This window comes from Manacus candei, unplaced genomic scaffold (genome assembly GCF_025592945.1).
Source record: "Manacus candei isolate 608988 ecotype Guabito, Panama unplaced genomic scaffold, ASM2559294v1 h1tg000152l, whole genome shotgun sequence".
Taxonomy (NCBI): Eukaryota; Metazoa; Chordata; class Aves; order Passeriformes; family Pipridae; genus Manacus; species Manacus candei.
In genome coordinates this window covers 374,168-389,407 of record NW_026138200.1, presented here as the reverse complement: position 1 = coordinate 389,407, position 15,240 = coordinate 374,168, and the positions used below count along the sequence as shown (strand labels likewise).

General features: G+C 39.8%; 1 protein-coding gene and 1 long non-coding RNA gene across 4 annotated transcripts in view; both read right to left on the bottom strand.

The window, feature by feature from the left end:
• Window positions 1-1,054: 1,054 nt before the first annotated feature.
• LOC127463204 (uncharacterized) lies at window positions 1,055-3,290 on the bottom strand. The gene is made up of 3 exons (XR_007900697.1): window positions 3,120-3,290; window positions 2,560-2,642; window positions 1,055-1,157 (listed from the first exon to the last, which is right to left on the bottom strand). It is a non-coding gene; the product is annotated as an uncharacterized LOC127463204 (long non-coding RNA).
• Window positions 3,291-5,927: 2,637 nt separating this feature from the next.
• Window positions 5,928-15,240, bottom strand: part of PSIP1 (PC4 and SRSF1 interacting protein 1) — a 35,219-nt gene continuing 25,906 nt past the window's right edge. For all 3 annotated transcript variants that reach the window (XM_051772316.1, XM_051772318.1, XM_051772317.1), the window contains 4 exons: window positions 13,060-13,161; window positions 12,145-12,364; window positions 9,185-9,296; window positions 5,928-6,715 (listed from right to left, as the gene is read on the bottom strand). In XM_051772316.1, the coding sequence (XP_051628276.1) occupies window positions 6,655-6,715; window positions 9,185-9,296; window positions 12,145-12,364; window positions 13,060-13,161 (495 nt within the window). In that variant the 3' untranslated portion in view covers window positions 5,928-6,654. The remainder of the gene's footprint in view (window positions 6,716-9,184; window positions 9,297-12,144; window positions 12,365-13,059; window positions 13,162-15,240) is intronic.

Here is a 15,240-nt window from a genome sequence, read left to right as displayed (position 1 = left end):
GTGCTTAACTACAAAACAGAGAACTCTTATTAGGAGCTTGCTGTTTGCGTGACCTGGTCCTACTTCATATTTAATGATTTAATTTAAATAAAAAAGGAAATAAAAAGGTTACATGAAGTCATAGTTTTTAAAGATACTTCCCAGAAGCTGTCACAGGACAACGGGGTCTGGTCTTGATTTGACATGTCCGTCTGATTTAGTCCTCTAAGTGAAATCCAGCATAGCACTCAGTGTCTGTAACTAAATTTTTATGACACCAGCTGGGTATTTGTGTTTTAGCAAATGCTGTGAGTTTTTTGGTGATCAGAACTTCAAAGCAGCTTTATTAGTTCATGATGTAAAATGAGAAAGTTTTTTTTTTATAATCCCTTCTCTGTGTGTTTAGTAGTTTAATCTAAAAAGCATTAACCTGAACTTGTGGTTGGCTTTTTGCTTTGATCTTTTTTAAACATTTGGTGATTAGGCAGCATGAACCTCTTCAAGTTATTTCAAACTTCCCAGAGGTCTTGGAGATTCTTTCCCTCATCAAAGTTTTTGCCTTGCTGACAAGATGGTGATACAAAACTCTGTTTCTTGTATTGAGGAAGAGGAGATGTCCCTCTGATTTACTGCTGCCGTGAAGTTCCAAAACAAAATGTGACTCATATATACAGTGTCACTTCCCAGTGGTAATCTGGCACTTATAATGTTACCCCAAAAGCCCCATGTACTTGAATGATGAGCAACTCAATAGGGTTGCACAGTATTTTAAGCTGTAGTGAACTTGATTCTTTAAGTAGGGATGCTGCTGTCACAGCTAACTTTGCTTTAAATTTTGTGCATAGCTGTGATTTCTTTCTTCAGAAATAATCAGCCTTATTAATTGTGAAACTTAAGTTTGACTGCCTAGTCGGTCTCAACTCTCATAAATTATATTTGTATCTTTCAAGAGACACAGTTCAAGGACACTCAGACATCTTGGAAGGTGATTTGACCTTCCAAGTCAGTCAGTCAGAGTCAGTCAGATTTTGTGAATTTAGGTTAGTTCTGGTTTGTAAACAGGCAGTAAATTCAGGCAGTAAAAGCCCAAGCAGCTGCATGGACAGAGTATGACACAATCAGGAGCTCCATCTCTGCATCCATCTCAACTGAAGCAGCAGCATGGGGACCCATTATCTCTGAAACAGATGTGACAGATGTGTTAGCTCTAAAACACTTGTGTGAAAATTAGGTGGATTTGGCATCCTTGTCAATAACACAGTACCTCTTTTTTTTTGGTATAAGGGGCTTGATACAAAGGGATGGTCAAAATTGAAAAGTGCTTATGTGAGGATTTCCATTAATATTTTTACAAAAACAGCTTCAAGGGTTACAGTGAAAGTTGTTTTAGTTTCTTAAGGTTTCAATAAAATACACCTCGTGACTAATGTGGAAACGTGAAAAATCCACTGTATAGTAATTATCTGTATTTGGAAACTGAATGAGAATGCTGCTTGTCTCATGGTCAGCTGTACAGCCATGTCAGTAGTTCCCCTTAAGAGCAGTTTGTTGTGAAGTGCTGGAGATTGCCAAAACTCAAAATCTATGGAGGCAAATCATTGTGCCCATCTGCCAAAGACAGTTTCATACTGGGGAGCTGCCATGGTGACTGAACTTGCAGGTTTGACTTGAGGTACCCTCTTCAAGACCTGAAGGCTATTCATTTGGGGTATATAAACACCTTCCATTTCATTACACAAGCACATACTCATTTTGCACATGAAAAGCTTTGCAAGTGATTTTAGCATTTAGTAACTATTTGCATGTTTTTTACTTTGTGTGGGAAACTGCTGTATTCAAAATCTTAATTATACTGCTTTGAACTGAAAGGTCTTTCCAAGACGTGTTTTAACTTCCAGTAATCATGTCAGTGGGTTCTGCTTTGTAAAGAGGCTTCAGTATTTAATCATTAACCTTTGTAAGTGCCTGCAGCTTGGGACTTTAATTTCCAAGGCAGCCAAGGTGTTCCTACAAAGTGCTACTGTAACTGACTGCCACTGTGTTTTGTGCAGTCATTCATGACTGTGAGGCTTTCCCCAGGCACATCTAGCATCTCTTCCCCCTTTGATTGACAGAGCAGTGAAAAGAGAGTTTTAGATGGCTTGCAACTTCACACAGGTAGAGTGGAAATAGTACCGGTTTGTAAATATGGACTGTTTTTGTTAAGACTGGTACAGATGCCCGAATGTCCATATGCTTCTCTATCTTGACAGAGATGACAACAGAGTAGTTAAGGAATGATGAAAAAATGTATGCAATTTGTAGTCCTCAATACAGTGAGGAAACCTTTAGAAAGCATGCAGCATGTTCTAATATTAAGAAGTCTGCAGTACAAATGTAGCAAATGGCTCCGTAAATCCAGCTGCTGGTGAACAGTGTTGTTTGAATGTTGAAATAAATATTCTTCTGTTGGCTCTCCCACATTACCAAACCCACAATCCTGCCTCATCTTAACATTACAGCCAGTGTACAGAGTATTAAGAACAAAAATAAACACAATGTGTTGTGCTTAGGGACAGCTTATAGAAGCAGTTAATCTACCTGTAACGCTGTGTAAAACTTCAGTGAAACTACTCCAAATAGACACCAGCAGCAGCTTATGTGTGGGGAGACACCACTGATCTCTGGAGTGCCATATTTAGCATGGGAAAAAAAACCCATCCACTGTTACATGTTAAAAAAAAAAGTGCAAAGTTGCAAAGATATCTAAAAAGCATTTTTGAACCCAATAAACATAATACTGTTTGTGCAGTGAGGGTCAGGTAATAAGTTCTGATTTCAGGCTTTTCACGCCTTTTTCTGTGCCTCTAGTCACTAGTGGGGATTTTTTTGTTTTGTAAACCATGGAAGTGAAGTGAAGGTTCAGGCTAGGATCCTAAAACTGTTATGCAGTTTACTATTCTAGTTTGTTAAAAAAAGGAGGGGGGAAGAGGCAAAAGAAAAAGTAGTTTCATCTCTCCAAATTAGAAGGTAAGAGAATAAGAAGTTACTTCATAGAAGGGTATAATTTCAGTGAAAAACCCCATTATTTTCAAGATAAATCTGTCACTTCCAGATTCTGGAAAACATGGAAGTTTGAAAGCAGTGCTGAAGCTACTGACCTTCCCCTGGTTGTGATGTATGGAGTGCTGGAATTGCTTTTTCCTATTACTGAGTATCAAGCTGCTTGGCACTTCTGTAAGAGCAGAACTGCAAACAAAAGTGAAGACTGTACCAAGCCGCTGAACTTGAAATGGGGAAAGTCTGTATACCTTGTTTTATTTATGAGAAATCCCCTTTCTCCATACCATGGGTAAGAACAAAAGAACCATAAAAAATCCAGGTGGGCTGACTGAAGAGGCCATGGCAGCAATTTGCAAGGCATGTAAACAAGAAATAATGTGACTTCTCAGTAGTGGATACTATGCTGTTTTGGTCATGTCTCAATACTGGAAACTCTTGTTGAATGGTGCCAGTTAGGGGGTCTGAACTAGTGGTCTCCATCAGGCTGTAATCGTGCTTTACTGTTCCTGCCTCGAAGGTGACACAAAGTGATACACACAGCTGGAACACTGTTGCCTTCCCCGATAACCCCATAACAAGATTTGGGTCCATCACTGCTGGTCACTTTGTAAATACTACCTCCTTAGAGCACAGGAGCAGTCAATTTCAAGTAAGCCAGCCAGGTGAGGCAGGAGGCCAGCTTGGTTGAGCAGGAATTTTCTTGGGAGCCAAGGCAGACCAAGAATGTGTATGCCCAGTGGAAGCATGGACAAGGCAACATGGCAGAAATAAAGACATGCTGCTTTGCACTGTAGGGAAAAAATTCATACAGCCAAAGTTCAACTGCAGTTGAAGCTGGCCAGAAATGTGGGAGTGATAAAAAGAGGGTTTTTCTTTAATATGTCAGTGGCAAAAGGCAGTGCAGAAAAACATCAGCCTGTTACAGGATGAGGATGGTCACCTCACAAACAGGGACAGAGACAAGGCAGAGGCTTTCTTTGCCTCTGTCTTCAACACTTATGACGGCCCACGGGGGTCTCAGTGCCCTGAACTGGAGGACCATGAATGCGAGAATGATCAGCTCCCAGTCGACTTTGAAATTGTGTGGGATCCACTGCTTCAGCTGGATCCCTAGAAATCTATGGGACCTGATGGGATTCATCCAAGAGTACTCATAAGAGAAGGCTGATACCATTGCAAGGTTCCTAAGATTTTTGAATGGTCTTGGGAATTCAGAGAGTTCCTATCAACTGAAATCTGGCTAATGTCAAGACAGGCAAGGAGGATGACCTTGGAAACTACAAGCCTGTCAGTCTCACTTCAGTGCCTGGTAAAGTAACAGAGAAATTTTATTCTGGAATTTACTGAAAAATACCTAAAGGACAATGCAGGCATTGGTCAGAGCTAGCACAGCTTCAGGAGAGGAGAGTCCTGCTTATCCAACCTGATTTCCTTCTATGACAAGGTAACCCACACAGCTGATCAAGAGAAGCCAGTTGATGTAATCTTTTTGGATTTCAGTAAAGCTTTTGATACTGTCTCTCATAGGATCCTTCTGGACAAAATGTCCAGCACACAGCTGGACAAGGACAGGATGTGGTATGTGAGCAATTGGATCATGGGTGGAACAGAGGGTCATAGTGAATGGGGTGACATCAGACTGGTGACCTGTCACTCGTGGGGTTCTACAGGGCTCCATCTTAGACCCAGTTCTCTTCACTATATTCATTAACAACTTGGCTGCAGGACTTGAAGTAATACTAATTAAGTTTGCCAGTGACACTAAATTGGGAGCAGCTGTTGACTCCCTTGAAGGCAGGGAGGCCTTGCAGAGAGACCTTGACAAGAGCACTGGGCAATCACCAACCATATGAAGTTCAACACTAGAAAGTGACAGATTCTGTACCTGGGATGGGGCAACCCTGGATGTAAATAAAGACTGGGGAATGAGATGCTGGAAAGCAGTGCCACAGAAAGGGACCTGGGGGTCCTGGTCGATGGCAAGTTGAATATGAGTCAGCAGTGCCCTGGCAGCCAGGAGGGCCAACCATGTCCTGGGGGGCATCAGGCACAGCATCGCCAGACCGTCGAGGGAGGGGATTGTCCTGCTCTGTTCTGCACTGGGGTGGCCTCACCTTGAATACTGTGTGCAGTTTTGGGCACCCCAATATAAGAAAGATGTTGAGCTGTTAGAGAGTGTCCAAAGGAGGGCAACAAAGATGGTGAAGGGCCTTGAGGGGAAGCTGTATGAGGAGCAGCTGAGGTCACTTGGTGTGTTCAGCCTGTAGGAGACTGAGGGGAGACCTCACTGCAGTCACAACTTCCTTGTGAGGGGAAGAGGAGGGGCAGACACTGATATCTTCTCTGTGGTAACTGGTGACAGGACTGAGGGAATGGCCTGAAGTTTTGTCAGGAGAGGTTTAGGTTGGATATTAGAAAAAGGTTCTTCACCCAGAGGGTGCTTGGGCACTGGAACAGGTTCCCCAGGGTAGTAGTCACAGCACCAAGCCTGACAGAGTTCAAGAAGCATTTGGGTGATACTCTAAGGCACTTGCTGTGACTTGGGGTGACCCATGCAGGGCCAGGAGCTGGACTTTGATGATCCTTGTGGGTCCCTTCCAACTGAAGATATTCTGTGATTCTCTGAAGATTCTTAGAACTATTAAACTCTTAATTTTTAACCTGGCTGGCTGCTATCAAATACCACACACAAGTTGCTCCTAGTTCTGATATCAGGCAAAGTGTGTGTTTCAGAAGCAGCTTCCAGAGAAACTTGTACCTGTTGTGGTTCCCTTTCATGCCTTCAGGAACTTTTCTTAAAATAATTTACCAGTGTTTCTGTTAAAATTCAAGTTAGGTGTTCCCAAGTTAATGCCAAAGCAATAAAATCAAAATAGTACTAAAATCAGACTCTCATTGCTCCTATGAATGGTTTTGTCTATACAACTCTCTCTTTATTAAATTCTTTAATTCCGTAAGTCATTCAAGACACCGTTTTCCAACCATTGTGCATCAACAGGTTCTGTGAGAATACCACACCTCTTTCCAGTATACTTACTATACCAAAAGCATACCATACAGCCACATTACAGTAAATTGGCACAATGCATTTTGCAAAAACAGAACTAGACTTATTTAAAAAAAAACAGGTATACTCGTACATTAACATTGTAACAGCTACAAAAACGCTGCTTTCAACTCCTACAAAACAGTGAAAAGACATCCCCAGCAAGAGTTGAAAACCTATGGACAAACAGAGGTCAGTATCATAGGAAGAGAGGAGGTTTTATACAAATGAAGCAATTGGAAAATTAGAAGTATTTACACTTTTTCCTGCTATTAGCTAGACAAACATACAATAGTAAGTTAAAAAATATACTACAGCTCTAAGTCCTTTAACTTGTAAGCATTTGCCTTCTAACTGGGATTTCTGACTTTTGAAATGTGTTACCTGTTAATACTGGATAAAACTATTGGCAAAATTGTTTACATACTTTAAAATCAAGACTAAAGGGGCTTTTATTCCACAAAATTTAACTTTAAAATACTATGCTTATAAAATTATTTAGAATTTCAGCAGTCTATAGATTTCAAATGCAAAACTTAACAATCCTCTTTAATTTGTAATTCAAAAAAAAAAATGCTCCTGTGATGTCATTTGTTTTCAAAGGCAGAATCATCTGCTGTCTTTTCAAGCTCTCTCTCTTCACATGTCCTAGAAACAAAATAATGCAACATCATTGACCATAAAAAATGCAGCAAGCAAGACTTACTCCATGTGATTGTAGTCTAGAGCAAGCAATGCTGATGCACATTTATCACAGTAGATGAAGTTTGGACAAGGAGGTTGGTAGTGATACCAGCGGTAGTATCATACCGAAAACGCTAGGCCCTCATATCTGAAGCTAAGATGGTAGTGACTGGCATCACTATTGATGTATGTGATGGGCTGTGAATAGCAGTCATTCAAAACTCGATTTGTATTCCATTAAAGCAATTCTCCTCAGTCTGCTGCCAAAGGTATCTCAGTTTAGGTGGAAAAGTGCTCTGGCTTAACATACCACATGTCCCTGCGTAGCCAGAAATAATCAATCCACTGTCTCCGAAACACAGGTAACTTCAGGCAGCAGTATGTATTTTTAACAAACAAGAACTGAAAGATATTCTTAAGTACCAATCAGTTCAGAAATATTACACAACTTCAGTCTTCCAAAATTTTTGACGTACCTCTTCAGAAAGGTACAGACATATCTCCCCTCTATCAGGAGAAAAGTTCAGAACTGAATAGACAGCCCTGTGATTGAAGAGGTTTACAAACTATATGCTTAGAGTCAGCAGTGGGAACCACACAGGTGTTTTTAACATTGATAATACTTATTTTGCTTACTTGTGTCTCACTTCTAAGCAACTGAATACTGTAAATAAAAATGTATGAAAAACACTGAAAGGAAGTTTGTATGATGGAGAGTCTGGAGCGTGCTTGAATTCAGAGCAGGTATGTGGATGTATTTCTCAATATGCAAGTATTTGCATGAGGTGTTAGAAAATCTGGTTTACAGCTGTTAGCCAACAGTAAGTTCCAAGAGACTGTACCGAAATAGACATAAAGTTTTTTTTGTAAAGTGGGTTTCTTTCTGTGTTTATGAAAGACTTTGACTGTGTCAAGAGTACAGAATTCAAAGCCACAGCAAACATCACATACACTTAACGATATAAATGTTTATTAGCAGAACATGATACCCTCACTAGCTCATGCATGGAAAATATATTAGCAAGTTCTACAGACACAATCACAATTACTGAAGTATTAAAGGTAGAAATTGTCTTGCCTCGAAGTTACTTTTTTGAAACACTATATGCAACAGCCTTTTCCAGGCATGTTGTGTAACTGTCTGGAGTACTGGTCTTACATTTCTTTTGACCAATGTCCATTGAGGTGTCAAACATGCACCCAAATATTCTTAATTCTTTTAATCACAAATACAAAGGGCAATCTGACTGAGATTGTCTTCCTACCACTCAAAAATCCAAGTGTTGTCAGGTTCTAGAAGAAGAATGAGGAAAGAAGCAGGCCATGAAAATAGTCTACCCTGGACAAGCAAGTTTAGTAGTTGTTTTTTTTTAAATACTTGACCAAGTATATTCTATTAGAGGAATAGAACTGAACTACTGAACTGCCTTGATGTTAATGCCAAGTAGTTTGAGTGTTGCACCTTGTTAGTACCACACTGTGTGATTTGGCCAAATCACTTATTTAAGCAGCAGGTTACAATGTCTAACCTGTATGAGGAAACTACACTTGCAACTCCACTGTGTTCCTGTAGCATGCTGCTTGCTCAGACCAAATGAATATTTGGCATCATTGGTCAAAAACTCCCAAACTTCTGAAAGCTGTGTAATCAGAAGTCAGTACTTCTGAGGACACCTCATATCAAATACCAAATTAATTTTCATCTTAAGGCGTTTTTTTGTTTTGTTGTGTTTAAGTTTACCTGCATGAAGCTACATTCTGTTGTGTATTTCTCCATATGCTGTAAGAGATTAACTGCCTGTTCTGTTTATAAAACAGCATTTTTTAGTAAGACCAAGGTTTAAATACTTAACCTCTTGACAAATTCAAGCACTCTTAGGACTTCTTGTCTGGAAATGGTAAGTGCATCAATAAGCATTCGAAGTTCTGGAATTTCTCAGGTCTATGTTCTAGCCTGCAGTTTATCTGCATTTGAGCAATTCTATAGCTACACTGTAGAATACTAATCAAAGCAGCTTGGCTATTGATGAGAATACATGAATTCACAAAAAAATTAATAAATCCCATTAGTTTCTATAAGATTGGGTTCAGGCTTCCTTTGCTTCCAACTTAATAGCATTGAGTATTCTAAAATAAAGGAAAAAGCTTTTACTTTGCCCTGTCCCACCACATGCTGATTCTCTCCTACAACAGGACATCCTGCAATTTTGTTAAGTCTCCACTACAGCAGTGAGTGAGATAACTTTTAAAATGTAAATTCGAAACTTAAACAGAAGATTTACTTGCTATTATCATTCTCTGAAGTTGAGACAAAATTCAGTGAAGAAAACAGTATGCCAACATGGTTAAGTCACCTCAATCTACTGCTGTTCTATTTTACATCATTAAGCTAGAGCAGAACAAAACCTTAGCTCAGCAAGGTTATTAACTCACTTTTTCTTACTGCCAACTTCATGCCTATCTTTCTTTTCCTCAGCGCTTTCTCCATTGTGTTGTAACTGGTTGGTGTCCTGGGCTTCAGACCCTCCATTCAGAACCTTTGAACCTTTAAAATGAAAGTGCAGGAAAGCAGTACTGCAGACAGCAAAACTGTACTCAAAAGCCCCAGATAATTTCTTTATCAAATCAAGCATTATAAGTGTTTTCTCCTCACCTTGATACCCACACACCTGAAACAATACAAAAGACAGTAACTGATATGGTTTCAACTCCTGAAAATTCCATGCAAAGTGCCTCATCCCATAATTCTAGTAATGGGAACTGAACAGCGTACATCTTTCATGCAATTTCAAGTTCTTCTTGTACTTGCTATACTACAGATATAGGACTACTGCTTGTTTGTATTCTGACCAGTCAAAGAATATACTTCAGCAGTGAATTCTGTTTACTATTCTAACCTGGTCAGACCATTTATGGGGATTCTTGATACTTTTAACTGTACAAGTTAGTAGTCCACCACATATCATTTACTCTCAACTCTAACAAATAAATGTGTGTAATCAAAATATGAGAGTGTATATAAAAAGTAAAAGTGGTTAGTTATAGCATGCAATTTTCAAGCAGGAAAACAAAATATGGAGTAGAAGCTCTGGTGAAGTCCAAGCAGGAATACCTAACTTAATTTCGGTCATGACTACATGCTTTGCTCTGATATTACAAGCCAGTGAATTTTGAGTGAACTGCTGAGGAACAAATGACTAAGTCAGAACTGAATCCTATACTTCAAGTTCCAGGTTTATAAAAAAAACCCCTCTATTAAACTACTGTACTACAGCAAGAAAAAAATTCACGATGTTTCTCATCTGAATTCTTACAAGCTAAGACATGCTAAAAAGCAGACAAGATCATTTAAAGATGACATTCTAGTAGTGTATCTATTTACACTTGCTCAGAATCAATTCTGAACTTGAACGCCATGGGAGGCATTTAATAAAACAGTAAATGCTATAATCTCTTGTTACTAAAGGGAATCTGATGCTGTACATCAAGTACAATCAATTACATTATTGTATTTTGTAAAGATAGTCATAGTTCAGCAATTCAGTTTGGGCAGAAGAGTGCACACAAGGATTAGAATTTCTCCTTATAGCAAATAAAGAAAAAACTACTTCCCTAAAATATCCCCCTACTCTGACAGAAGTTCTTTCCATTCTCTGTGACTGGGTAACAATATGGTATTTTACTGTGTCTTGCTGAAGTTGTGTTAACCTTATCTGGAGTGGCTTCACCAGCCAGACAATGTGTAGGAAGTCTTTCAGTTTAGCCCTTTGTTAACGTATTCGTTGTGCTGATCACTGGTTTGGGGAAAGATCTGTATGGAACATCTACTACATCACACATTCTCTCACCATAAAATGTTTGGATTTTATCATCATCCTTGCTTCCATAGCAATTACAAATAAAGTAGCATATCAACTACAGTTTTTCTGAATCCTTGGCATCCTTTATCACCTCAATTACAGTAATTTGTTTATTCCAGATCCAGGTGTGTAATTTTCAAATGATTTCCTAAAACAGTTTTGCTCCCACAGTTCAAGTTCAAAGTAAATATAATTTCTGAGAGGTGCTTGTGGAAATTAAGGATCTAAATAATTTAAATAGATGGTTAGAATTCCTACATTTTCAAGGATTTAAATACATTTGAACATATTTGAAAAGGCAAGGTATCTATTTTACTACTGATGTATTACTGAGCATGCTTACTATGGAAAGCTTTCAATATTATGCTGTACTTGTACATTACTGATTTATCTGTGATAGTACTGTTAAGAGCATTGACATTTATTCTCCCATAATAGTAGTTCTGTTAGACTGAACTACTGAAGTTGCATCACAGGAGTAGTACAGAAGTACTTAAAAGTTGCTGCTACACAAGGTAGAGCGTGCATGATACAGGAAGAGGCTAATGAAGGGAATGAAGCAGCTGCAAGCTCCATTGACAGGTGGAAGTCTAGGTATGGGAGGAATGGAAGGTTTTGGCTGGGGTAGAGTTAGTTTTCTTCACAGTGTCTAGTATGGGCTGTGTTTTGGATTTGTTTTGGGTTGGTAATAGGGTAACAAGGTTCATAACGCAGAGATGTTTTTGTCATTGCTGAGCAGGGCTTACACAGAGCCAAGGAATTTTCTGCTTTTCATAATGCCAATGCTGGCAAGGAGCCTCAGGGTGCATGGGCAGCTGGGAGGGGACACAGCTGGGACAGGTGACCCAAACTGATCAAGGGGATATTCCATACCATATGACATCATGCTCAGTATATAAATTGAGGGGAAGAAGGGGGAAGAGGAGGGATGTTTGGAGTGATGGTGTTTCTCTTCCCAAGTCACTGTTATGTGTGATGGGGTCCTGCTCTCCTGGGGATGGCTGAGCACCTGCCTGCCCATGGGATGGATGAATTCCTTGTTTTGCTTTGCTTGTCTGTGTGGCTTTTGCTTTTCCTATTAAAATGTCTTTATTTCAACCTGTGAGTTTTCTATCACCCTTCTGATTCTCTCCCCAATCCACTGGTGGGTAACTGAGCAAGTGGCTGGGTGGGGCTTGGTTTCTGGCTGGGGTTAAACTGCAACAATGGTAGTATGTAATTCTACCTCATGTCTAATTTTTTTTTTTATCCTGTAATGTAATCAAGTTAGAAAATTTAAAGAAGTAAAAATGCTAAACTCAATTTTTACAAAAGCCTTTTCCTTCAGGTAATAAGAAATAACATGGCCATGGAAAACATTACACTCTTGAATTTGAAAGTTAGTTATAGCAGTTTTATCCTTGACTATTTCAGTTATGTAAAGGTTTTCATAGATGGGCAGAATTCCTACATCGCAGATGTTTTGAAGCTGTCTCAGAAATTAATAGAGACTAAGTCTTTTATATGACAAAAAACTAAAACCACATGACTTACCTGTTTGGTCCTTTTCCTTTTCCACCTTTTTGTTTGCTCCTTTCTTCCACTGTTCTTTGGTTTTGTTAGCTTCTTCATGCTGCTTCTGCTCAGCAAGTGATTTATTTAGTACTTGGGAAAGAACAGAATCTCCTTCCCCAACCAGAAACATGGTCTTGAACTTGTTATATAGCATTGTAGATTTCTCCATGATAACTTGGCTAACTTTGAATTTCCGTATCTGAAATCAAAGTAATAAAACAATGAGCTCCACTTAGGTATTTAAATGCCTATGTAATTTCATTACATGCTAGATGAAATTCTTCATTTGACCCGAAATGACAGACTTTCCCATTCTCTGATGTATCACAGAAACTAAGAACTCCCAGGTGGGGAGGGACCTTGAGGGATCTCCTTGTCCAACCCTTCATGGAAAATAGAACCAGGATCAGGTTAATCGAACCCCCTGTCCAACTGCATCTTGAAAACTTCCAGCGATGGGGACTCCTCCACATCCCTGGGGAGGCTGTTCCTGTGAACAGTTGTTCTCACTGTAAAAAAATTCATTTTTTAATATCAAGGTAAAACCTTTCCCAGTGCAACTTGTACCCATTACACCTCATCTTCCTCATATGTCTCCTTATGAAGAGAGAGCTTTGACACTCTCTTTGCAGCTGCCTTTTAAGGTGCTGGAATACTATGATGAGGTCCTCCCTTCAGGAAGGAAAGAACTAAACCCTTCAGTCTTTCCTTAAAAGGGAGGTTCTCCAGCCCTTTCATCATCTTGATGGCCTTCCTTTAGGTCCTCTCCAGCCTGTCTGCATCATCCTTGAACTGTAGGGACCCAAACTAGACATAGTATCCCAGTAATGAAAAAAAGCTGATATCGATTTAAAAAAACATATAGGTTACTTTAATTAACATTGCAAATCTCACCTTCTTAAGAGTTAGAATCATCTCTGTATGTTTCTGAGCTTGTTGCATTGTGACTTGAAGGGATGCAAGCTCATCAAGAGCCTCAATACACCTGTTCACATCCTGTATATAAACAAGAAATTAGTTTGAAGACTTAACTGACATGTTAGTAATCTTTAAGTAGCCATACTAAATTAATTTCCATGCTCACTGACACCTTCCTATAACATCCTTAATTTGACTATGTACTTAATTGTAGAATACTTTATGTAGTCAAACTTGCAAACAAAAATTTAACACCAGGTGCCTCTCAGCTAGGCAGATGGTATCTGAGTAACCTGTAACATTTAGAAAGAATTTTATCCTTTCAAAATACATACTCAAGTTTTATGCTAGTTTCATAATTCTAGTACTTCTATGCTTGAAGCTGTTCTGTCTAGTCAGACTTTACCATGCACAATTTTTCACAAGTGATTTGCCACTGGGAAGGTAGTAAAGCATATTAAGTGGACTGCAGTTAATATAGAGAACTGTGTCTTTGCAGATTTTTCAGTTAAAAGTTTGATGAATGACACACTGTGTAGGACATACAGAAGGAATTATGTGAGCTTCTGATGCATTTCTAAGAACTAGTGTACTAAAGTCTTCTTTCTATAATACTTAGTTGTCATTTTCCATATCTTCTGCTAGTCTTTATTTTAATTACTACTTAGAACTCAAAAGAGTCATTGCTGGTACAAGTCACAATAATCTTCTGTATCTTGTATAAAGTTGTAGCTCCTGTTCTCAAAGGAAATCAATATTAAAAAAATTGACTATTTGGCTCATGACAGAATGATTTAGGCCAAATCATGAAAAAATGCTGAAGTGAGAGCTTCCTGAATTTTATTTAGGTGAACTGCTTTTTGAGACAAAGTATTGGCATAGACTTAATAAAATAATTTAAGAACAGGCAACACTGGAAACTAATGTTTCATACTAACACTGTGGTGTTAGCCTTGGCTAGCAGCCAGATGTCCACAACAGCCACTGCAAACAGGATGAGAAAGCTCATGGTCAAGATAAAGACAGGGATATTGCTTACCAGTTACTGTAATGGGCAAAACAGACTCTACTTAGGAAAATTAATTTATCATCAACTAAAATAGATGTGGGTTGTGAGAAACCAAGACAAACAGTAAACCAACACTTTTCTTTCCCTCCCTCTCCCATGCTCAACCTCACTCCAGACTCCCCTCCCCAGCCCAAGCAGTGCACAGTGGCAGAGGGTCAGTACATCACAGATCCTCTCTGCAACTCCTTCCCTCACACAGTCTCCTCTGCTTCAGGTTGGGCTCTCCCCATGATCTCCAGTACTTCAGACCAATCTCCAGCATGGGTTCTCAACAGGTCACAGTGTGGTCTCTTCCACAGGTTGCAAGGAGAATACCTACTCCAACAACACAGAGCACCTCCTCCCTTATTTTTTGACCTTGGTGCTTCCTCTGCTGTTTCTCACTTCTTCCTCCCCACCTCCTCCTCCTCTTCTCTGCCCAATGTGTTTTGCTCTCTGTTCAAGTAAGTTTCCATAGATACATCTCCATCCTGGCTGAGGGGCTCAGCCATACCCTGCAGGGTTCATCCACTGGAGCAGGCTGGAGCTATCCAGCACAAGACAGCCCCCTGCCCTCACTACCAGAACCTTGCTTCCAAAACCCAAAACAACTCTGTATTCCCAAGTTGTAGCAGCTTGCTGTTCCTCATGCTGCCATACTTCTTCACTCACACTCACACTTTCTTATCTTCACATTTTCTCCAGACTGAACACTCCCAGCTCTCTTTGCCTCCCCTTCTATGACACGTGCTCCAAGCCCTTAATCCATCTTTGTGACCCTTAAGTGGGTGCCCTACAGTAGGTCCATATCTCTATTGTTCCTGGGAGCCCAAAACACGATCCAGTGTCTCATCAGTGCCAAGAAGAGGGCACCCACCACCTCCTTCCATGTTCTGGCAACTCTAATGCAGCCTAGCATGCTGGTTGCCACTTTAGCCACAGAAGCAGATTGGTGGCTCATGCTAAGCTTGGTGTCCACTAACACCTCAGGTCATTTTCCCACAAACTGCTTTCCAGCCACTCAGTGTCCAGCCTGTGCTGGTACATGGGGTTGTTGTCCAAAGGTGCAGAACTGGAAATTAAGTTCATGAAGTTCCTGAAGGCCTATT